We start from the raw sequence: 25039 nt of genomic DNA on the forward strand, positions 1-25039 counted from the left end.
TTTTGGCATTCCTCCCCCCTCTACCATTTGTTTGAAATTTTAAAATTTAAGGTTTGTAGCCACACGTTTCCAAATATTCAAGGTTTTCAAGCACTTAAAAATGAAATTAGTTTTTTCAAGCAATTTCCATTTTTTAAGGAACGAATCATGAATTTTTTTGGGAGTTAGGGACCCACTTCAAAGCAGAGGACCTAAGCAATAGCTTGTTTATCTTATAGGCAAATTCGGTCCCATTTGTAACTCTTACCTGCGAATTTTTGCTTGATTTTTTTGTAATTTACGAAATTTCGTCAGTTTTTACGGTTAAAGGATTTTTACGATTTTACCAATCTTTGTTAGGCTTTTATAGACTTTTATAAAATTTCAGCAAATTTTTCCAAAACTTTTGATGACTCAATTATTTATGTTTCCATAATGACAAGGACTGATTCACTTAGACTTAGATGATTATGACTTACCTTACTTTTTAAACAGTATTTATAAAGTAGGTAAAATTGTACTCTCCCTCTAAGTAAAAAGATACATTTAATCAAAACACTCAGATAACTGAAATTTATTCAGTTTGCGATAGTATTTATTTTCTCTCTCTCTCTTTTTGAGAGAGGGAGAGGGGGGAGAAGGAAAAAAACTGTGTTTTTCAGAATTTCTCAAAAGGCCAATTAATCTACTAAGAACATAAATATTATGCACAAATATACTTTAAATGTGGACACAAATCATAACGAGTAGATCGAGTATATCGTTCTGTTAGCGCAAATGGGGTGGGGGGGGGGGGGGAGTTTTTTCTCCTTTGCTTTAGGTTCCAATTTGTTAAAATAATCGTCAATTATTATAAGTGTTGCAGCTTAATGTATAGCTCGTTTAGCCTATATTTTCATTCATATACTTGCCCAAATGGTTTTCAGTTCAAAATAGTGAATTTAGACACATTTTCAGCACCCCAGTGACAGCTGTACTGTTTGTATATTTAATGTTTTTTTTTTTTTTCCTTTTCTTTTCTCCCATCAGAAAAGGACATTCGCTTTTCTCTTCATTTTCATTGAACTATTCTAAAAAGAAAAGGTCATGATTTTTTTGTTTTAAGATTTTGCAAGATGTGTTGATACTATATAAAGTCCTCCCAAAACTGGGGGGCATTGCCCACTATGCCCCCCTATAAATCCACCCATGCCCTTCTGAACTATTTAAAAAAGAAAAAATAATATATATTTTTTTAATTTTTGGAAGATGTGTTGTTACTACAAGAAGTCATCCCAAAATTGGGGGGGGGGCATTGCCCCCCTCTGCCCCCCCCCATAAATCCGCCCATGCACTTTTTCAAAGTTTCGAACTTATGCCTTCAGTGTTAAGTGGCTCCTGAGTTTACGACAGTTTTTTTCGTGCAACTCCGATTATGACGACTCTTCGAGCTGAGCAGACTGGAACAAATATTTCGTTGCAATTGAAAAATGTTCAGTAAAATAATAAAGACATCTGGAAATGTTTATTGTAAGAACTTCGGACTCTGACTAGAGATTTGACCAGGCATGACACCTCGAGAATGGTGGGGGTGAGTAGATAAGTTCTGAAAGGTACACGTTTCAGACTTAGACAAGAGGGACAGTAGAAAAGACTTAAAGCAGGTGGATTGCAATCAGGCTTGGAGTCAATTACGAGGGAATCCTTATATATTATTTCTGTAGCCTGTTTTTGGTTTCTACGCCAGATTTTCCTCAATTCTTGATCGATTTCCTTGATTTACACCTTATTTGAAAGCTTATGGTGCTGGCTACTGACGAAAAATAGACCCACGGTCTAAAAATTGTTTTTTTCTGCCGAAAAACCTGTTTTAAATAACCAGAATGAGGTTTTCGGTTAAACTTATAACTTTAATTTGCAGTATAACCGACATAGCTTAATAGCTCGATCGGCAGAGCGTTCTCCTCGTAACCAGGAGAATGCAAGTTCGGGCCCACTTCCGGACAATCTGCAACAAAAAATTAGAAAAATATCGCGCATTACATGAACAATGAATAACAAATATGAGGGAATACATGAGGTAGATACGCTCCTAGCTGTTATGAAAACTTGATGCAACATGGAGCTAAATTGATAGTCAATTGTAAGGTTTTTTTTTTTTTAAGCTTTGGCTCCGGGAAGAAAATTAAAGCATAATGTAAGCGAAAATATAAGTAACAGGTTTAAGATTTCAGACTACAATAGAATTTTTTTTTGTTCAGAAAAAAAATAATAAATTGTATATTGAAATATATATTCTTCTAATGAGTTTTTGACTCTTTGTACAAATAAAAAAAATACTACCTCAATTTGAAGAGTAAAATATATTTTTTTTCTTCTTTTTGCAAAAAAACAAATAGCTTATCACATTTTCACTACATTCAAAAAGCTACGCTTAAAAAAGAGCATAGTTCAATTTATTTTGTATTTTAACCGTGCTGTTAAATGATGAACACGTGCTGCCATCTAAGTCATAACGGTTCAAGCAGCCTGCAGTAACAAATTGTAAAAATTTTCAAAAATAAAATCATTTTTCTTCAATATCTTATCTTATATATTATTCCCCTCTCATTTTAAAACTTATCAGGCTGGCTAATGACGGAAAACAGACTTACGGTCGAAAAATCAAGTTTTCGAAAACTCCCCTTGCTGTTTCAAAACCTTGATGCAGCCAGTAGTTCTTATGCATTTTTTTTTTTTTTAAGCAAAGTTCTAATGCAGTTTTTCAATTTTTTACGTCGCTTTCGGCAAAAAAAAAAAAAAAAAGCCTGTGTGTGTGTTCATATTTTAATAAAGCTTAAAAGCAATGGACTTAGTTGTTCGGTTAAATTGATAAGTTTTCTTCGGTAGAGCGTTCGGCTATAAACTATCTGAACTTCGGGCAAGCTCGGGCTATCCGATATTATAGCAAATTTTATAACGCATTACATGTACTCATAACATAGAACAGATAACACACGTAATAAAATAAATGCAGTGGGAATGCTACTTGGTGTTTCGACTCCTTTATGAAGGCTACAGTCATCATTCAGATAAGTTGACTATTAATCGAAGGGTGTTCTTCCTTTTTTTTTTAAAGCTTTGACTCCGTTCAGACCACTAAGCATAATGTAAGAATAACGGATTAGATTTACCTCAAAGAAATCCTTTTTGCGTAGAAAAACATTTTCATTGTATGCTGAAATGTAGATTTTTCTAATAGCAGAGTTCGACCTTTTGTACAAATGAAAAAATACTACTTCAAATTGAAGCTACGAGTTTCACGCAGTAAACCTTCAATTATTTTTTTGAATATGATATAAAACATTAAAATTGTTATCAACCTTATTAGTAAGAAATCATTTTCTTTTCTTCAGCTTTTGGCTGAAAAAAAAAATATTTTGTCTACTTTCGAAAAATTACACTTAAAAAACGGACTCACTTCAACTGGTTTTGGTTTTGAATTGAAATGTTCGATTAAAAGAAGAACATGTGCGGGCATTCAAGCCGTAACGGTTCAAGCAGCCTGCTATGGAAAATTGTTCAATATTCAAAAAAAAAAAAATAAATAAATAAAATAAAATAAAATAAACACTTATTTCCAGTCTAATTTATTACTTCTCTAGAATGTTTGTTTTAATCGCTAAGTGAGATCTTCCCCATTCTTTAATCAAAATCAATGTTTTACGAATAATTTTAAATCGTATTATTCTGGCTAATGACAAAACATCGACGCATGGTATTTTTTTTTTTGGCGAAAAGTTTTTTGCTGTTTTTCATTACGCATTCCTTCAATGAATAGCATTAGAAAAGTAAGCCGCAATTCCTAAGTTTGTTGGAGTGTCGTGCAGTTAATCAGAATGGCGCCAGTTCGAATCCGTACCAATAAATATTTCTTTAATGATTTTTTTTCCGTCAGATGCTCACGTGGGCAGGACTGTATTTGCCACAACCTGTTTTTTCACATGCAAAATTACTGCTTTTTCACGAGTCACTCAGCCACACTTTTAATGATATTTATGTTTGCATTAAAAATACGTACAACCAAAAGGTGAGCGATGATCAAATTGTCACAACGTTGTATTTAACGAGGTTTTGTTCATGATGTCTTCAAATTATATGCCTTCATTTGTGCGCTTACTTTTTTCCGTTTTCTTAATTCCGATTACTTTTTTCGGTTCTTTTTCATAATGTTCTTCTTTGAAATTTTTAAAGAGAGAAATGCCACGTGTGACGATTCAAAGCAGAGTGCGGAGTTCCGCACGGGTCGACTAGTTTAATAGATTACGATTATGATTACGGGCACAATAAAAGGGGGATTACAATTACGATTACGATTATAATCCTCTGGCAAAACGTAATTACGATTACAGCGATTATGTAGAAAATGTAATCGATTACGATTATAATATGCCGATTATGATTTTGATTACGATTACAGACTTACATTATAATGTATATATATCACTCATTTGCATCAACAACGTGATAGTTGAAAATTATGATTTTTGATTTAATATTAAAGAGATAATTGCAACTACCGTGTAGTATTAACCTAAAGATTATTTATTTTGTATTATTGCGCTGTTGCAGGGAAAGAGATGATATGAAAGATTTTAAAAAAATCTAGAAAATTCAAATTGCGTACATTACACAATGCTACAATGACTGTACAGGTATAGACACACTCTTATTCAAATAAATACACAGTGCATATTGTTTTTGACTCGGCTGTTCATTATTATTTTGCCATTGCAGTAGTTCTGCCTTAGCCATAGCTTAAGGGCAATGACTTACTGCTGAATTGCTAAACATTTTATAGCTTATTATTTCTGAAAATTGTGAGTTATATTTCAGCATTGTATTCTCAATTATTTAGTATATTATCAGTTAATTTAATACGCAGCTATTTAAAAAAAGAACCTCGTATGGGTCTTTATGCAGAAAAACTGCCAGGTAATAAAATACGCAGAAACTGTAACTAAAAAATACGAAACTAAACAATTGAAAATTTAGAAAAAAAGGAATTAAATGCATTGAAATGTAATTAATACTTCAAAGATGTCTGTTTTTTTTTTCCCTCATTCTTTGAGAAGTGAAAAAATTTGGAAGAAAAAAAAGAAATAAATACAAGTAGACAGAAAAAAAAAGGAAGATAATCAAATGAGCGAACGCCCGCCGCAAGCACTGAAAGGGGTTTGATTACTGTCTCTGCGCGGAATCAGCTGTTACAGAACCCTCCCATTCGCAAAATTTCCTCTACTACTCCAATCACTGACCTTCAAGTGACCTGTGCCCCTGAAAAAGCTTCATGAGGCATCCGCAACTATCCCCGCTAGCCCGCGGCAAAAATTCCGAATTCTCACCCACATCTGCCTAAAAGCGGAAAAATCACGTGAAAATACGGGGGTCGTCTCCACGCTGCATTTGCCGTAAAGCATATTTTATTTTAAAAAAGGGGGACCCTAATACTTAAATTTTATTTTTCCATCATGTCAGTGTGTGGGGGGGGGGGATCTATTCAGACTCATTCTATATTAAAAACTCGTTTTTTGCTGGTGGTTGCATCACATATCACACAAACACAAATATATTCAACAAAATTAGTTGAGACAAAGGAAAAACTTTAAAATCCGGACGTTTTGTCCAGCCTGCTCAGAAAACTGGACGTTATGTCCTAGCTGTCCAAAAATGTGGACGTTCTGTCCTTGGACCTTTTGTCCGTCGGACATTATGTCTGTTGGACGTTATGTCCGCTGGACGTTATGTCCGTCGGACGTTCTGTCCTTCGGACATTTTGTCTCTCGGACGTTTTGGACCTGGACGTTATGTCCGTGGACGTTTTGGATTTGGACGTTTTGTCCGGATCCCAGATGACGCAGAGGTGAAAAAATACTTGGGTAGTATTATTTTTAGCAAAAGGATACTTATGAGTGTTAGACCCATACAACTCTACAGGATCAGTTTTATGATCATTTGATAAGCTATTTGCATATGCTTTGATTTCATTTTTGAGTCACTCACGTACTATATAAATTGCACTTTTACAAGAGCTAAAAGGTTTCAACTTAACACACATAAAAAATAAGATTGGACATAACATGTTTTGCTATGATTTCCACTTTTTTGTCATACAGCTTTTTTTTTTTTTTTTTTTTTGCATAAATGAGTATTTTATAATGATATTTATACATCACAGTTTTAATGCAACACTGAAGTGCAATTTTTCTCACTTTAAAAATATAGCTTAAAAGATAAATAAAGTTCAAAATTTGTGTTAATTCCTTGATACAATAAAACGAAAACAAATTTTATAAAATCTCTCAATGCAAAATATTTACTTTCATACATACTCATTAATTAGAGATAATATCAGTTGTAAACATAGAAACATACATTTAAGATAAAACTATGCGAGGATCTTATTCACCATTGTTTAGAATAGATCTCATGTAGCAAAAAATAAATGCAATACGTGTAAAGGAAAGAATACTTAAAGAATCACTGAAACACAAATGCGAATTTGGTTATCTTTTGACAAAATCTTTTTTTCAGGCATTCACTATTTTCTCATGAAAGTATAAAAAAAAAACCAAAAGCTTTTTGTTGCACAAAACTTAGTTGTACTTTTGATATCATTGTACTTTTTTGCTAAAATACGATTTTGAGGCGGCAATGTGCTTCGCTTGATTGCCTAACATTGACAGATGAAAGGGAAACTGATGAATGACCAATTGTAAGGATTTGGGAAGACGTTTCCAAGAAGCCCTGAAATGCAAATCGGGGCAGGGTACTAATTGTACTAAACACTTAAGATGGGGCTCGATTTATGACTCTCGTTTGCAAACAGGGACGAGTGGGGACGAGCACTGAATAGTCGCTTAAAGTTTAAAGAAAGAAGTTGTTTTCAATGTTACTATTGAACTATGTTATCTTTCCATACATTAATAAAAGGGAGGTTTAAACGTTTTCTCTTTTAGAAAGTAGAGATTACACGATTACAAGGGGAAATTACGGATTATTTTGCTTAGATTACAGTTACGATTACACATAAAAATCCTGATTATGATTTCGATTACGATTACGGCAGTATCTCATCGACGGATTACGATTATGTTTATGATTACACAAAAAAGTAATCGATTACTCAGATTACGATTACGTAATCGGCGATTACTCGAAGCCTGATTGCAATACTGAACGAGGAAAACAGCACGAGAAGAGAAAAATCACAGCTACATTAAGCTGTAGGTGGTCACAACAAGCTTCTCCCATGAGAGAAAAAGAGATAAGGGGCTCCTCATTAGATTCAAAACGGAAACACAACTCGTAAAGTGGATAAAAGGATGAGAAAAGGAAAGGTGGGGCTTAGCCGTCAAAATCTAATCATATTGCAGACAAAAGTGAAAAGAGTTTTGAATTGATTTCTTTCTTGCTGGTTATTTCGTGGAAGAAGGAATGCGACAAATGTTATTCAATAATTTATCAAACATTCTATTGGAAAGTATTGTAGAATTGAAAAAAAAAAAGAAAGAAAAAGAATAATTATAATAATAAGAAGGTTTTTTATTTTCAATAATTTTTGTTACTTTCACCAATAATTAAAATTTACAAGAGTAAATCTAATTAAAAAAAATGTAAACACTATTAATTTCTTCATTGAATCTAATTTTAAGGTTAACTAATGTTTAATTATGAATTTTTTAAACTGTTCCGGTTATGACGTCGTTCAGGCTATGAAGACACTTTGTCGACAGTCCCAAAGATGCCGTGATAACGAGGTTCGACTCTACAGAAAGAGTACCTTGCTAGAATTAACTTTTTTACTTTTCATAAATTCATCCTTCTTCTGGTATTTTCCTTTAAACCTGACACAAAAACTTGAAGGAAGATGGATAAGCACGTTAAAAACTAGTCAAAAATTGCAAGATGCTTTAGACGGGCGACACATTTGGTCTTTGCACACGGGTGGCCGACACCCTAGGATCGACACTGTTCACGAGTTAAGTGAATAATAATAAAATTATAATTTGTCTTCTGACAAATCATGGTTTTCGCAATCATGAGTTGCAATAGTACCCTACTCGTAGGGTTTCTTGTTTCTACTGTCCCTGCAGCGGGCCCCACAGCACTGAAGGGCCTGCGGCCCAATCCAGTGGGTGGTAAGAGTCTCTGGTAATAGCATCCAGCACAGATCAAAACTCTGCCAGCATGTCCCTCCTTTGAACGACGGCATCAATATCCGAATGGTTCAGGGCAGGGTGCAGCATGTGCACCGTACAAGGGCGGCCAAAGCAAGGGACGGCCGCAGGCCGCATCATATAGTTCTTTTAATCAAGAAAAAATCCTCAAGAATTTCTCACGAGATAACTTATAATAAGTCAAATAAATATGCTGAATTTTAAATGTTCAATCATCAAAGTAAGTGCCAATTTCCCGACAGCGTAGCATAGTTTAAGAAAAATAGAATGTTAAGGAACATTGTGCTGGTTCATTGTCCATTATTATTCACTCTTTACACACATGCTTCATTTGGTTGTAAAATTTGTGACAGAACTGGTAATCAGGCATGGATGCAGGGGAGGGGAAATGAGGGAAATGGCCCCCTTTGATGCATGAAAGGGTGCCTTCTAAAAGGAGCACCGAGGGCGGCCACTAATGTTTAACCGCCAAGCTTTTATAGACTATAGATATAGTTTTATTTTATATATAAAAAAGCTATACTGATTAGATACTCTCGCAAGCGTTTCAAACAACAAATTCTGTGTTCAACAATCGGGGATGCGTTGAGTGACAGTGGAAAATTACAACTCCCCTGATAGTTGAACATATACGAATGACGAACAAAAATTTTGTAATTTTCTCCCTCTGCAGCATTTTTTTCTAATTAAAATCACAGATGAACTGCTCTGTTTCAAATCTGGTAGGAGGACAGGGCTCTTGACCAGGGTAGTAAATTTAAATGTGGCTCCAAAACAAAGATCCAAAAGGAAGCCATGACCTCCTTGACAAGATTAAAGAAGGCTCAAAATTGCGTTTTTAGGACTTTATTTTCGGAAAATTTCGCTGGTTGAACCACCGATCTTAAGGACCGAATTAAGCCTCTGATTCACCCCATCCACCATAACTGAATCAAACATAGCGTAAAAATGTACTCCAAAATTCAAAGTGTGTTTTCGGAAAACAGCACTTCCTAATGTTATCAAAAATTCTTAATGACATTTTTGGATTTCTTTTCGAAATGTTTGTGATGGAGGGCCCCGCAATCCATTCGCAAACATTACTACCAAAGATAGTCTCATTTAGCGTCTTTAAAGAGGCCCATAATCCCACCCCCTCTCACTTCACGTGTTGAAAAACGAACTAAAATTGCGTTTTTCAGACATCAGTTTCAAGAACTTTCGGGGAAGGACCCCGGATTCCCTTTTATTCCAACGCAGTCACTATACATCTAAGATTCGTATTTAGACAGTTCCGTGGAGTCACAGAACCCTTTCTGCCTAAACTAGCTTGATTTTGACTTCAGTTTCAAAAAAACAGTTCGTGAGGGCACATTGAACCCTCGCCCGCTCTCTGTCCCATCGTTATCAAACAATGCTAAAAATACGATTTTAGGACTTCAATTTTTAAAAAATTCCGGAGAACTGCCTTGCTTATGTAACTTTTCACGGCGCTAGGGCACACCCGTCAATCGTCGAGGTGAGATGGACAGAAGTCTATATAGTTGTATTTTTCATATATTAATATCGAAAAATATCCGAAAGATCCACCGGAGCTTCCCATTTTCGTTAACGCCACCAACGATAGTATAAAATTGTGCTTTTAGAAATATCCGCTTCGGAGCCCCAAAACCCTTCCTTCCCAAAAATAGCCTGAAATGGATTTTAGCTCCGAAAAATATTTCGGTTAAGAATATTTTTACGTTTCCCCTTATCGTTTTCAAATGTAGTCAAAGTGGGTCTTTGAAACAATCGTCCCGAGAAATTACCAAAGGAAAGCCGCCAGATCCCCTTACCGTCACCAAAGACAACCTAAATTTGCGTTTTAAACTTCCATTTCGAAAACTTTCGATGAGAGGCGATTGAATCTCCCTCCCTTTAGAAACGTCAACAAAGATAACCAAAATTGCGTGTTTAAAACTCCAGTTTCCAAAAATTTTCGGGAAGAGTGCCGATCCTTCCAAGGCTACGGACACAAAAAATAGCTTCAAATTGGTTTCAATTTCGAAAGAATTTTAGGAAAGAACTCCAGCTTGCATTAGTACTTTTCCTGAAGTCTCGAAAAAGTTCCTAAAATTGCTATATTTGGCGTCAATTTCGAAAATTTCTCCATGCACCTTGAATATACCCGACTCTTTAGTCATTGCAACCAAACATAGCCAAATATTAATTAAAACAATTTTTCATACGCCAATTTCGATAATTTTCTGGGATAAATCCTCCCACCCCACTTCCTCTCCTCCGTCCTTCTTCTGATGTCGCTGAAGACAGACTATAGAATGGTACAGACAGACTAGTAAATTTTGGTATACCTATTACTTTCTTCAAAGATACAAATTGTACCTAAGGAGTTCCTTACTATAAAATTTGGCTTCCTTTTCATAAGTTCATCGTTCTTCTTCTTCTTTTTTTTTTTTTTTTTTTTGTTATTTAAATCAAAATTTGACACAGAAATTTGAAAACAGATTTATATGGACGTTAAAGATTAGTCAAAATATGCAAAATACTCTTTGAGGGGTGGCCGACACCCTAGGATCGGCCGTAGTTCAGGGGCTTCGAGCAGGTCTTTCCTCCTGGGCAGTGGCGTGTGCGTGTATTTTTAAGATAGGATATGCTTGTGGTCACCAAGTCCTCCGAGCGAAACGATAGCTCTGGGGGTTCTGGACCAGGGATTGGTCGGTTTCTGGTCTGGATCTAAAAATCAGAGCTGTCTTGAGGGTCCTATCCAACTGGTTAAGCCACAAATAGTGTTTGGTACGGGGGACCCTGGAGTGAAAAGTAGAGCTCACAGAGACCGGGATCCACATTTCTCCTAATGGTGATGCTGCATCCTTTCAAATGTTACAGAGCACCATCCCCCATCCCAAAACGAGCCCCCCCCCCCCCCAAAAAAAAGAGATCAGAAACCCACTCTAAATACTTCAATGGCTTCGTGTTAGTTTCTCTCCCTTGTCACAAACTCACAATTTCATAAACCCTCCTCCTCCCAAATCGTGACATCATGTGTAGACAGCCCCTTATGAGAAGATATTGTTATGGTGTAGCGGCCCTAAAATACGAAATACTAAACTTACCTGCTGTAAATGTCATTGAAATATGTTAAACATCATAATGATAAGAAGGAAAAGCATCGCTCATTTTTTAGGGTTCTTAAGAACGTATTGTTAGTAGTTAATAAAATCCTAAAACTCTTGTTGTATTTTATTGAAATTGTTCTTACATTTTATAAAAATAATTATGTAGCAGCAGACTTATGTGGCTTTATGCAGTGTATTTGTATTGATTATGTTTTGATTTTGAGTTAACTAATCTTCATTGTTATGTGTGGTTTTTAACAATTTGTCTTTACGTTAAAATCATTATAATAACATTAAAATGGCACAAATAGCAATAAGAATGGCAGGCGTGTTTATTTTCATCCGCATGCATTTGTTATGTTCTGCTTTGAAAAGGTAGTTCCTTGTAACCCTAAAAAACTTGTCTGAAATTCTTATTTGTTGTTTGTGTATTTTTAACATTGCATAAAAATGAACATGTTACCTGTAATCTCTACATGTATTGTTGTTGTTATTTAAGGTTTGCTAGTGATTCTGTATTCATTTCTTTTGGATCAAATAAGTTTTTCTATAAATTGATTATTTTCATTTCAAGCTATCCTGAGTACATTTATATTATATTTTAGAAGATCAATCCCGGTGAAGATATTAAGCCATTTGACATCCTAAGCAGTCTTGGGAAGACGATACGTGATTATTTGTATAAAAATGAAGGCTTTGTTATTGTGAGAAAATATAATGACAGAGCGGTTGAGATTAAACTCCAATTTCGTATAAATAAAGGAATATTTTTCTATGCTATGTTGCTTATCAAGCAACCAGCTGAAAAGGTAATCATTTCTTGTCCTATTTACAAATGATAAGTTTATCTCTAATCAGTAATTTAACATGTTCATTTGCAACAACTAAAAATTCCTCAGTTAAACCTTGCAAAAGGCTAAGACTCTGAAAATATGTCTTCTATTATTGCTGTCTTTTGCTAGGGCAAGTCACAAGTTTTGCATTAAATTACATCCTTATATATTATTTCTGTAGCCTCTTTTTTGTTTCTACGCGAGATCTTCCTCAAATCTTGATCGATTTCTTTGATTTACACATTATTTTAAAGCTTATCGTGCAGGCTAATGACGAAAAATAGACCCACGGTCTAAAAAAAAGTTTTTTTTTTCTGTCAAAAAGCCTGTTTTAAAGCACCAGAATGAGGTTTTCAGTTAAATTTATAACTTTAAAACTTGCACTGTGACCGACAGAGCTGAATAGCTCGATCGGCAGAGCGTTCGACTGGTAACCAGAAGAATGAGTGTTCTGGCCGAAGTCCGGACAATCTGCATCAAAAAATTAGAGGAATATCACGCACTACCTGAACACCTAATAACAACAAATAAAAGATATGAGGTAATAGAATAAATGAGATTGAAGCGCTCCTTACTGTTAAGAAAACTTGATGCAACATGGAGCTTAATTGATTCTTATTTGTAAAGTTTTTTTTTTTTTTTTTTTGTTTCGTTTATAAAGCTTTGGTTCCGGTCAGAAAATTAAAGCACAATGTAAGCGAAAATATAAGTATCAGGTTTAGGATTTCACACTACAATGGAGTAGTTTTTTGTTCAGAAAAAAAAAATCGTATATTGAGATATAGATTCTTCTAATGAGTTTTTGACCCTTTGTACAAATAAAAAATTGCTGCCTCAAATTGAAATTATGCTTTTTATTAAAAACTAAGAATATTTTTTTTTTTTAGAATACGAAGTAAAACTAATAACTTCATTAGTAAGAAATCACTACTCCTCTGCTTTCGGCTGAAAAAAAAATGCATTTTGTCAACGTTCGAAAAATTTAACTTAAAAAACGGACTCAGTTCAACTGGTTTTGGTTTTGAATTTAAAGTGTTCAATTAAATGAAGCAGTCGGCATGGGACATTGTGTTCAATTTTCTAAATTAAAAACGCTTATTTTCAATCTAATTTATTATTTCTCTAGAATGTGTGTTTCAATCGCTACGCGAGATCTTCCTCATTCTTTAATCAAATTCCATGTTTTACGAATAATTTTAAATCGTATGCTGGCTAATGACAAAACATAGACGCATGATCTTATTTTTTTTTTGGCAAAAAGCTTTTTTGCTGGTCTTTATTACACATTCCTTCAATAAATAGCATTCGAAAACGAAGGCGAAATTGCTAGGTTTGTTGGACTGTCGTGCTGTTAATCAGAATGGCGCCAGTTAGAATCTGTGCAATAAATATCTCTTTAAGTTTCTTTTTTTCCCGTCAGATGTTCGCATGGGCAGGACAGTATTTGCCACAACCCGTTTTTTCACATGCACAATTACTGCTTTTTCACGAGTCACTCAGTCACACTTTTAATGATATTTATGTTTGCATTGAAAATACGTGCAACCAAAACGTGAGCGATGATCAAATTATCACAACGTTGTGCTTAACGAGGTTTTGTTACTGATGTCTTCAAATTACATGCCTTCTCTTGTGCGCTTACGTTCTTCCGTTTGCTTCAAATCCGTTTACTTTTTTTCGGTTCTTCTTCATAATGTTCTTCCTTTGAAATTTTTAAAGAGCTAAATGCCTCATGAAGCGATTCGAAGCACAGTGCGGAGTTTCGCACCGGGTCGACTAGTACTTATAATTTATTCAGCAATGCATTGTTACCTTCAGGGTCAGGGTGTCAACAATTTAAAGAAAGTAACTTAAATCCGCGATTAATCATGATTTAAATAAAATGATTTTGCGTTTAAGGGGGGTTCGGCGGTTGGATTATCCGTGGATCTTTTCACATTTTTTCCCCTCTTAACGGGTCATTTAATGTTTTTTAAACTAATGTTTGTGTTATTGTTCGCTTTTAGCTTTTATACATATATTAGAGGCCTTTCCCGACATTGTTCGGGTTAAAACATTATTTGTCTTATACAAAGTTTTTGCACTTACTTTTTAATTTAAAATTTAATGGTAAGCAACGTTTTTTCCTTCGTTTTTATGAAGTTTTGAAACAAATTGATTTACCTCGTTTCCTGATCAAGACAAACCAACATATAATTCCCACTGAATACAACCTTCCCATATGTAACGTTGTACTAAACTCTTATTAAGTTCAAATGAACATGAAACAACGGAAGACCTCGTGGTAGCTGTTCATAACCTTCCACCACTGCTTTGTAAATACCAACTCGCTCATTAAATTCACTCTGCTAACACTAGATGGTTGCACCATATTCATGGGTCACAGCATTATCAGTTTTATACCAGCCTAAAATTCTCATTACTTAAATCCAAACTTACGACTGTCTGTTACTGGTGCCGTTACCCTGTATCTCTTGTCTATTTTCTTTCTTTTTTTTCTCGAGCATGAACGAATAACATTCTGGCTTTTGTTTTGAGGCTTTTTCTTGTCATTGGGGGATTTAACATTTTTCACTTTTGTTTATCTTTTTGCTATCTGTCGGAAAATTTTACAGATTTTTTTTTTTTTGTTTAAGCCTGATTGTTGAACACGCGTCACTTGAGATAACTTTTATTTTCGAGGCAGACTGTGCTAAGCCAGCCGATGCAGTTAGTGATAAATAAAAATAATGTAGCAACAGAATATTTCTATTTGTTTTATTTTTTCGTTGTTGCCCAGACGAAATTTATTGATGCAGAATTTTTCTAATTTCCTATTTGATAATATGCGTTTTGTTCTTTGTAAATGAAGTTGGTATTTTTTTTTCTTCTCTTGCTTTTCTTTATTTTTTATTTTTATAAATATTTATTTTTATGAAAGTTAATAGCGTGTTTTGTGGGTTTTATTGAAACAAAATTTCAGTTATTATCAAATTTTACACCTTAAGATCTGATTTTGGACAAACTACACATTGCATTGATTTACATTGTTTCATAAGTTCATATTACACAGTACCGATGGGACATGAAACACGGTTTCAATACAACACAGTAAACGTTGCCCTGATTTATGGTATGTAAATACATAAAAATAATTGAAATAATAATTTAAATAAGTAAATATAAAACTCTCGCGCATAACACGGTTTGGTAATCTGAAATGTAATGGATTAGATTTTGAAAACTATTTTGAAAAAGACTTTTAAAAAAATTGGAAATGCAGAAAAAACTTAGTTCACGGTGCCCCTTCATATATTTACGCATGGGGCGATCGCCCTGCTCGCCCAGTCTTTAGACGGCCCTGATCAGAACTCTTTGATATTGTGCAATAAGCAAGCCTAAATACTGGCTGTTTTATTGGTTATCTTCCGCAATTGACTCACATACAAGTGATAGTTCAATGCTCTAAATTTTGTGTTTTAGACATGTTTTGTGTCTCATTTGTCTATGGTATAAGTTGCTTATAATTATTAAATTTTTTGTTATATTTTGGAGTGTAAATATCAATGTGTTTCTTATCAGTAGTGCATTTGAAATAAATATTTTTGAAAAAATATTTAATATTATTATCATTTTCATTTTACATCAAACATTTTTGGTAGGATGCTGAATGATTAAAAATTTCTTACCTTGCAAGTATTTAAAAAAGAAATTTTAAATGCTGTAAACTTAACTGCTAAAACTTTTTCTGAAGAAACAGCTATTTAGATCCAATAATATCACAGAATTGAAGAACTTAAGTAAATCTCCCTAGATGGATTTAAATACATAAATAAATCAGAGGAATATAATTGCATTTTTAAAGCACTTTCAGCTGCCTTTTGATTTAAAAATTCATTAAAATATCAAAATTCAATAAAATATTTAATTTCTTTATTACACAAAGCTTTTTTTTACTTTCAAGTCAAAAAAAAAATTCTTATTCAATTAGTTTGAAGTCTAAGTTGTAAAAAATGCTGAGGATCAAATGAAATGTTAAGTGATTCTTTATCAAATTAATTTAACAACAACCAGGCCTGAAAGTACACAAATTTGGTAAAAGCTGCTCCTGTGTATCCAATCTCATGTTTCTGATTTTCCTTACAATTTTTTCTACGTAGTGCACAAGTTTTGGTCTCAAGGCATTCTTTATAAGAATGACCGCAACCTATTCAAGGAAAAATCAATAAAAACGTTTTTTCTCTCATTAAAACTGAGGGATATAAAAACATGACACCTATGAACAATTCAGAGCAAGAGTCGAGTCAACTATTATTTACCTATTGCTCTTTTGCTTGAGAACATTCATGTTTGAGGTTCAGTAAAACCTTACCAAAATTGAACTGAAATACACATCAAATGAACCAGACAGGTACATGTTAGAACTCTGGTATAGCATTCCTTGCTAATAAAATAATGAATCTTCAGAAAAAACATGAGATAATTTTGATAAAATTACCAACATTATTATACTGTATTCCTGTTCCCGTGAAGTTACATTCAGTAAAAAATTATCAGTTTGCTACAGTTATTTTATGACTTCATCAATTACTCTGCTTCTAGTATTAGTTTGTTTCAACTTGAAGTATTGTCGTTTAGTTAGTCTAGCAAAGAAGCAGTAACACTTCTTTTTCTTCTACATTTAGATGTTTGAATACGTCACAGGCCCATTCATTTTATACGGCTGCATTTCTAAAAACTGGTTGGAGTGTAAACAATTTGAACATGATGAGCCACCACTTCTCGGTAACATTTTGTTTCATTTAGTTTTTTGTTTCTTTTAGTTATGCTATTAAATTAAATTTTTGTGATATTTAACTTATGAATAATAAAATATTTTATTTGAATAAGAAATCTACCCTTACCTCTTTCTCTGTAGATTAATGTGACTTTTCCATATAGTTTTTCTTCAACCTATTTTTCCATTTCTATAAATAAATTTTTCACCATTGATCTAACAACCACTTAAGAAATAAACTTAAAAGAAATAGCCTGAATGTTTTTTGCTTCGAAATTATGCGTCATTTTAGTAGAACTGTAGCAAAAACGGAAAACTGTATTTAAGATGTTAAATTGATTTTTAAGCTTTTACCAATACAATACAATTGCAAGTGTGATGACCAGCAACAGGCTCTGGACCCAGCTAGGTTGCTTCTTGTCAATTAATTAGCCCTCAATGAAGATCAAGCCTTATTCAGCCTTTTAAGTCTGGTATCATAATCTAAATTTGAAAGTTCCTTTATTAGCCTATAGTCCTTCTTTGAAGCCTTTCCAATAAAGATATATTTCTTGAGATAAGGAGATCAAAACTGAACAGCATACTCCAAATGAGGTTTTACCAAACTTCTATACAAAAGCAAAAGAACCTCCTTAGATTTGTTTGAATTAGATCTATTGATAAACCCAAGCGTTGTATTGGCTTGTAAGATTTGATTTGTGTGCAAAAGGCTTGGTAACTTTCTACCAGAACAGAAAAAGGGACAGAAGAAATAGGTTTCTTCTCTGTATAGGAAATAGAAGAAACTTATGTATTACACATTAAATTTTAATTTGTGTTTCCTGTGTTGCAAATTCATAAGATAAAGTAAGTATGTTTTTGTAGAAAGTACGCATAGATAAGCCTATGAACATTAATTGCTTATGACTTATTAATAGTCAAGTTATTCAATTCTACTCTCTGATCCATGATAAACATTCAGTGGCGGATTGGTTAAAGAAATTGACCCTGGCATAAAGGGATGTCGCGGTCCCACAGCTTCTATAGATATTATTTTTTACAAAAATGATTGGGAAACGATGTCACTTAAATATGAGGAAATTATTCAAAAAAAAAATATAAATAAATAATAATAATGAATAAATACTTTCTTTTTTAAACAAAATTTAACAGATGGGATTCTTTTCTGTGTTTTAATGGTGAACAATTGATAGGGTCTGGTGAGGTCGTAGGTTTAAATCGTAGGTTTTCAACTTAGGTGGATAATAAATACAATAATTTTTTTAACCGACTTCAAAAAAAGAGGTTATGATTCCGGCTTGCGGATTTTTATGTGTGTTTTCGTATTACTTCAAGAATACTGGACCGATTTGAAAAATTCTTTTTTTGTTTGGAAGGGTATGCTTCCCAGATGGTCCCATGTTAATTTTGTCTGAATCTGTTGAGGGGTCTCGGAGAAATCTAAAACTTTAAATTTCACACGTTGTGGCTACGTAGACCAGCTTTCGTCACTGCGCGATACGTCGCAGGAGGTCATGTGGTTTTGGCGTGAACGGTGCATTTTTTTGACGGAGGTATCTTGTTTTTAATAATACGTATATAATTCTCTCGCACCGGGGTTTGATTTTCACGGCGCCGCCTGCTAATTTTAATTTTGTCTTTCTAATGTATTTCTTACTCATGTAGCAAATCAGTAAATTAAATGCAATTTGCTACGAAAATAGTTGAATTAATTTATTATATACATTTTTTTGCTAATAAATAACTTCATTTAGTCATCAGTTTTTTTTTAATATTTCAGTTTCGAAATATATTTAGTGTTAAATTCAAGGGGAATTTAAAACAAAAATCCCCCCTCCGCAGATTAAATTTATGTTTCTTAATAAATATATCGTAACTGGCGTCCGATTTCTGAAGTTTGACTAGTATTCTAGATTTAATATTTGATGACGCCGTCAGCTTAATTTACAGTTAGGGTAATATTAATTTACAGACTTAGGTGGAATTTTTTTATGTACTATGCTCCCCGATTACTAGTAGACGCATGTACAGATTAGGAAAATTCTTTTTCTGTTTGAAACGGTATACTTCTCCCTGTCGTCTAATGGTCTTCAAGTCCGGGTATAAGGGATCCTGGAGAAATCGAGAGAGAGGATAGAATTAAAGACTATTTCGCGTTTAGTTAAATTAGTGTTCAACTCAGGTGGGTTGTCAGTTACGTTATGTAGCAGTTTATAGGAGGCCCCGACTTCAAAAGGTTATAAAAAATTAAGAGATCGTATATAATTAGTTAGGTATTAAAATAATTCATCGTATAGTAATTAAAATCTGTGTTTATTTTATAACTAGATGTTTAGTTTAGTTGATTTTTGTACTGGAATTATAAAATAAATTTCATACTCGCGCTTTGTTGTTTGTAAACTCATAGCGTCTCACTTAAAGAAACGATTTTTATGTTTTTTTTTTTTTTTTTTAAATGCATAGAAGGGATCTAACTTAAGACCCAAACCTTTGCTTCACCATATTTGTTCTTTAAAAAACAGTTATGGGCAAAAAAAACAATAAACTTCATTCAATTTCAATATCAAACGATTAAATATAAAATCCATTGTTAAAGAAAGTGCCCCCCATAAAATAAAGGTACTTTCTTTACTCAGTGTTAAAGAAAGTACCATAAAACATTAATATAAGTCAAAGGTGCCCCCTTATGGGCGAGGGAGGGTGTTTTGAGGGGTATTTTTCCTTTTTAGGGGGGCTCTTCCATTACATTAATATTTAGTTGAAGTATCAGAAGCTCTTTTCATATTAATTTACATAATATCCTTGCATGTTTCATTTTAGGCTTCAAGAGCACAACGGATGCTGTCCAGTTTGATTCAGCATGGCTAACTAGCATGGTATGTAAATTTTTGCATTAAAACTAAATTTATGTCAGATAATTTGGAAACAAACAGTTAGTCTAAGATCACCGAGCTTGACCTACCCTCATCGAGTTTCTAAAAATTGTTACCATAGATGAAGAGTAAAAGTTCTAAATAAAACGTGAAAGTTTGGATTTCTACCTCTTTCGCGTGAACTAAGCAGGGTTGCCAGGGGTTGAAAGGTGAATACAAATGAGTAATTTACCTTCATTGAGTTTTCGAAAATGGGCACCTTTTAGCATCTGGCAACCTGGATTCGTTCACACGCAATAGGTAGGCAACCTTACATAGGCATTTCGTTTACAACTTTTACTCTTTATTTATAATAACAATTTTTGGAAACTCAATGATGGTAAATTACTAACCTGCAAGACCTCTGTTTTCGCAACCATTTGTCCTAGATACATACTTCCAATCGCAAAAATGTTCAAAATCAGATGCGGAGTTAAGATATTTAAAGTTTGAAGCAAAAATAAAAATGAGTGAAAAAATACAAATTTTAACTTTTTATACGGGCTCCAGGTCTTCAAACTATTTAGGGAATTAATCTCCATTGAAAAACAATTCCAACACAAAAAGTTTCAAATTAGTACGACCAATATTCAACGACATATGAAATGCAGCGTTTTGTGACTTACACACACCACTTTACACTCACCGTCAATAACACCTTTTGGGGGAAAATATAGCAGTTAACATGTGTTTAAAATTATGTGTGTGCAGAGTGTGGTTTTTCAAATTGTTCGAGGTTTTGCTGAGTTTTTTTGCGTATCACAGCATAACGTTTCATGAATTTTGAAATAGCAAAGAAGAATATAATTACCTTGTTTTTTTAGTTTGATATTGCCTGTCTTTCACGGGAAAAGCTCCCGCCATCAAGTCTGAGCTCGTCTACTGCCATAGAAACGGACTTCGTTCATTTTCTGCAAGGGTTAGCAGGAAGGCTTTTTAGTGCCATTTCGCTGCTCGCCTTTGTTTAGTTGTATGGGTTTTTCCAACATTAAGCTTCTCTTGGAAAAATGAGATGCGCCTCGTTGCTATAGCATTAGACAGGCGCAGACATTTCGGCGGTGTTTTTTTTTTTCGTGATGGTCGGACAGTAACTTGTCGTTCTTCTGTAAGGACGATAAGTTCCAATCTTAACTTCTGTATGATCCCTTAAAACTTTGAACTCGAATATCTCCTTGAGTTTGGGTCTCATAAATGTCAAATTTTTTGTGCCAGTAATAGTTTTCAATGGAGATTATTTCTCTAAATATAAGTTAGGGGACCTAGGGCCTGTATAAAAAGTTAAATTTTGTATTTTTTGACTCATTTTAGTTTTTGCTTCAAACTTTCAATATCTTAACTTCGCATCTGATTTTGAACATTTCTGCAATTTGAAAGTATGCATCTAGGACTAACGATTGCGAAAATAGACGTCTTGCAGGTTAAAACGGAGCACCCTGTATATGTTAAAAATACAAATATTGGAAGAATGGCCTCTGAAAAAACAGCATTATTATTTGTCAATCTCGTTCACATTTGGGGGGGGGGGGGGATGGGAGGGGGAGGTGTTGAGTTTTCTCGAGTAAATTTAATGCTATTTTGATTTTGATTTCATAGCAATTGATTTCCTCCAATTATTTGCTGACTAATATCAAAGGAAATGCTCTCCTTTTGGAAAGTGCCTTTAATTTTGCACCTTCCTCTAACTTTAAATATGGCATATGAGGCCGATAACTAATTCTGTTTTGCACAAATGCTCAGTTATTAGTCATCTATTATTTAGTTCGATGTTGCTAATTCCACAACTTTTTTTTAAAAAAATACTAGCATTACTTATGTTTTCTTAAGACTATACACCTTGTTACTGTTGAATCTTACTTGTTACATTTGTAGAGAATTCAGTTAACTAAGACCAAAACAAAAAACTGCACCGGCAAACAAAAATTATTTTAGATCAACAACTAGTTGATTACAAAGCTGTCAATGAATTTTAAACACGTAGTTTGATATAACTTTTTAATGTACAGCGGCATCTCTTCATTTAGAATACAGTTGAGTGTTGATAGGCGTATTGAAGCAGCTCAGATCTCAAAGTGTGTGCAAACACCAAAACCCTTCTTCATACATCCCCACCAACATATTCGCAAAGCACCACCTCAGATTTGTTGCTAATAACTGTGTTAAGCGTCAAATTCTGGTTTATATTTGATCTGCCCTCATAAATTAAAAAGATAAAACTTCTGCATAAAAGTAAGATAATAGCTCATAACTTTTTACAAACAAATACTTAGTTTCTGAAGTATTAATTGTAGAATCTAAGTATTTATCAGCAGACGATTAAAAATTGGAGCTAAAATCTTTTAACTTTAGAATGAGAGCTAATGAAACATACAAGATGAAATATATATGATACTTTATTTTTAATCACTATCAACGTCATCATTGCAATCAATATTTACAGACAGCTGTTTTGCACGCAAAAAGAGATTAGAACGGGTGGACAACAACTTAGAAACCCTTTCATTTTTTAGTCTGTTCCGTGTTAAACTGTGAGTATGTGAAAAGGCCGAGAAAATTCTCTCACAAGCAGCAATAGAGGGCGGATGTTGAATAAACGACGAGCAACAGAATATAAGCTTTGGCCTTTAAAAAGCCTTTCCTACACACGAGGAGTATAACCAGTTTTGCACTTTCTCTAACAGAACTATTACCGTAAATCCCATCATGTGCATTATATTTTACAACATCAGCTAAACAATTTTCTGTGGGTTGGGTGTAGGTAAATTTCCAATGAAGTCGACTGCATCTAAAATACTGCACCTCCGAATTATTTTACAATAGCACAGATCTAAAAGATGTATACAGTATATTGAATAGGTTGACAAAACATTTCTCGCCATGCCTCTACTCTTACTTTTTATAGCCTCCTCTTCTTCTGTCTGTAATGGTGTCAAAACAAGAGAAGAAACTTAATCCTCCACTAACAAAAACACATGGAGGACATCAGATAACATTGCACTATCTGACTCGAGCTTAGAAATGCCATCACATATTGTTCTATTACACGAACTAAACTTTGGATGCTAGTTCAGAAAATATCATACTCAAGAACTAATTGTCTGATATTTCTCAATATTAAGCTTTTCAAGCAATTCAGCCGCTTGCAGCGATTCTTTCCCATTTAAAAGGCTCTCAACATAATAAGACTACTGCACCATCTTGTCTCTGCAGAAAGCTTTAAACACGATACTGCTTGTTTATTTTTACATACTTAACTAGCTGCAAAACCCGGCGTTGCTCGGGTTAAAATACATTGCATGTTTAATGGTACATAAAATATTTAAGAATTCTCTTTTTAACGTAGATAATATAGATTTCTATTTTAAATATTGAGAGACTTAGTCGACCATTAAACATGCGATGTATAGAGAGTATAGCAAATTAATTAACTAATTAACTAATTGAAATAATTATAAGTTAAAATACGAAACATCTTAGTAAATTGAAAAGTTATGTTTTATTTTGCGCTAAAGTTCACAGACGTTTTGGAACTTTCTAGATCATTCTGGAAATTTCTAGAACATTCTTAGTCGATTGTAGCGTTTGCGCATGTTTTGGAACTTTCTAGATCATTCTAGAAACATTGAGAATCTTCTAGAACAATCTAGATCGATTGTAACAGTTGCACACATTCTGGAGTTTTCAAGACTATTCCTAAAATTTTCTGAACTTTCTCGTAGTTCTCATAAGTTAGAAAAGGACAGACATATACTTTTTCACATTTTTGCCACCCACTTCCACCCACCGCGACCAAACACCCTTATTCCCACCAGGAGACCAAGGGGTGCTTACCACCCCAAGCAGAAGTTGATTGGAATTGGTGGTGATAGATAAAACCCTGTCTTTACGTACGCACATTAGCATTTTATATATATATTAAGATTAAGATTACTTTCTTTGCATTTATAGTAATCTGAAATATGTCAGTTTTACAAATGTCCCTTAAAAGCAGCTCAACCAATAGTAAACATATAAGGATGTTCTTCTTGTACTAACATCTGTGCATTTTTCATGTTTTTAGCCTTATCTGTTACCATTGTAGTGACTTTTCCAGCATCAATTTCTGTTTGTAATTGTTACACAGTAGGGTGCAGTGGCGTACTCAGGGGTGGGTTGACAGAGCTGCAGCCCATAAAATTAATTTCTGGGGTACGCAAATGGAACATGCAATATGCTATTTATTTAACTTCTTTTCTTTGGTTGGTATTCATTTCCAATGTTACAGTATATTAAAAGCTTTCAAATCATACGAACATTCTTTACTCATTTCATAACTCTAGGTAAAAAAAGGGAGAGCGAAATTGCAAAACTGCATCAAATAAGAAGTCTTGTGATTAAACTAAATAATAAAATATGCTAACTAGTTAATACTATCTGTTTTTTTTTTTAAACTTTTTACATTTTAATATGGCTCCTCTAACAGAAAAGGAAATTTTTAAAAATGTTCCCGAGCTGAATAATGCTCATAGTTCATGTGAGAGAGCTTTAAAATGAAATTAAAAAAAAAAATCAGTTGAAGTATGAGTTATTCAGCAAAGTTACTTTTGTGTTAAACTAGTGGTCTCATGCGATCGAGCTCGATTCCCATTACGGGAAGAATTAGATTATATCTTCCTACAAGCTGCACGGTAACTCAACCCAAAAGGTTGAAAAGCGGGGAGCTAGGGCCGCGGCCGTTGCGAAGTCAAAAAAAAAAAAAAAAGAGCTATGCAATTGGCGGATTCTTAGTTTTTTAAAATATAGATATATGTGTTTATATAATATACCGAGAGAGAGAGAGAAGAAGAGGAGGATTCAGCTTATGATTTAAGAAGGAGTTATTAGTCATTACTAAATCTAAGTATTCACTCAGAAATGATGCATGCTTGAAGATACAGTATGGGGGGGGGGGGGGGCAACAATAAAGATGAACTTGCAAATAGTAGGAAAGAGTGTGTGATATAAATTGCTGTTATTAATTTTCAGACTTGCTCCAAACTACTTCGTTTTCGATATTTATCCGGCTTTTATCAAAAATGCTTGAACAAATAATTCTTTTGTACACTAAAAATATTTAAAGAAATAATCAAATTATTTTGGAAAATTAAAAATGAGTGTTGCCCTGAAGTCAAGAAATTTCACTCAACAAACATCGCGTGTTTGCGTGATTAAACGGCAAAGTATACAAAGTATATTGCAAAAAAATAAATAAATAAATAAATAAAATAATAATAATAATAATAATAATGCA

General features: G+C 33.8%; 1 protein-coding gene across 1 annotated transcript in view; it reads left to right on the forward strand.

The window, feature by feature from the left end:
* The window catches only part of LOC129231445 (uncharacterized), a 75036-nt gene that overhangs the window by 38648 nt on the left and 11349 nt on the right, over nucleotides 1-25039 (forward strand). Inside the window, exons 3-5 of the mRNA XM_054865763.1 lie at nucleotides 11878-12081; nucleotides 16770-16869; nucleotides 19682-19737. Coding sequence (XP_054721738.1) covers nucleotides 11878-12081; nucleotides 16770-16869; nucleotides 19682-19737 — 360 coding nt within the window. The remainder of the gene's footprint in view (nucleotides 1-11877; nucleotides 12082-16769; nucleotides 16870-19681; nucleotides 19738-25039) is intronic.

The sequence above is a fragment of the Uloborus diversus genome, chromosome 10 (genome assembly GCF_026930045.1).
Source record: "Uloborus diversus isolate 005 chromosome 10, Udiv.v.3.1, whole genome shotgun sequence".
Taxonomy (NCBI): domain Eukaryota; kingdom Metazoa; phylum Arthropoda; class Arachnida; order Araneae; family Uloboridae; genus Uloborus; species Uloborus diversus.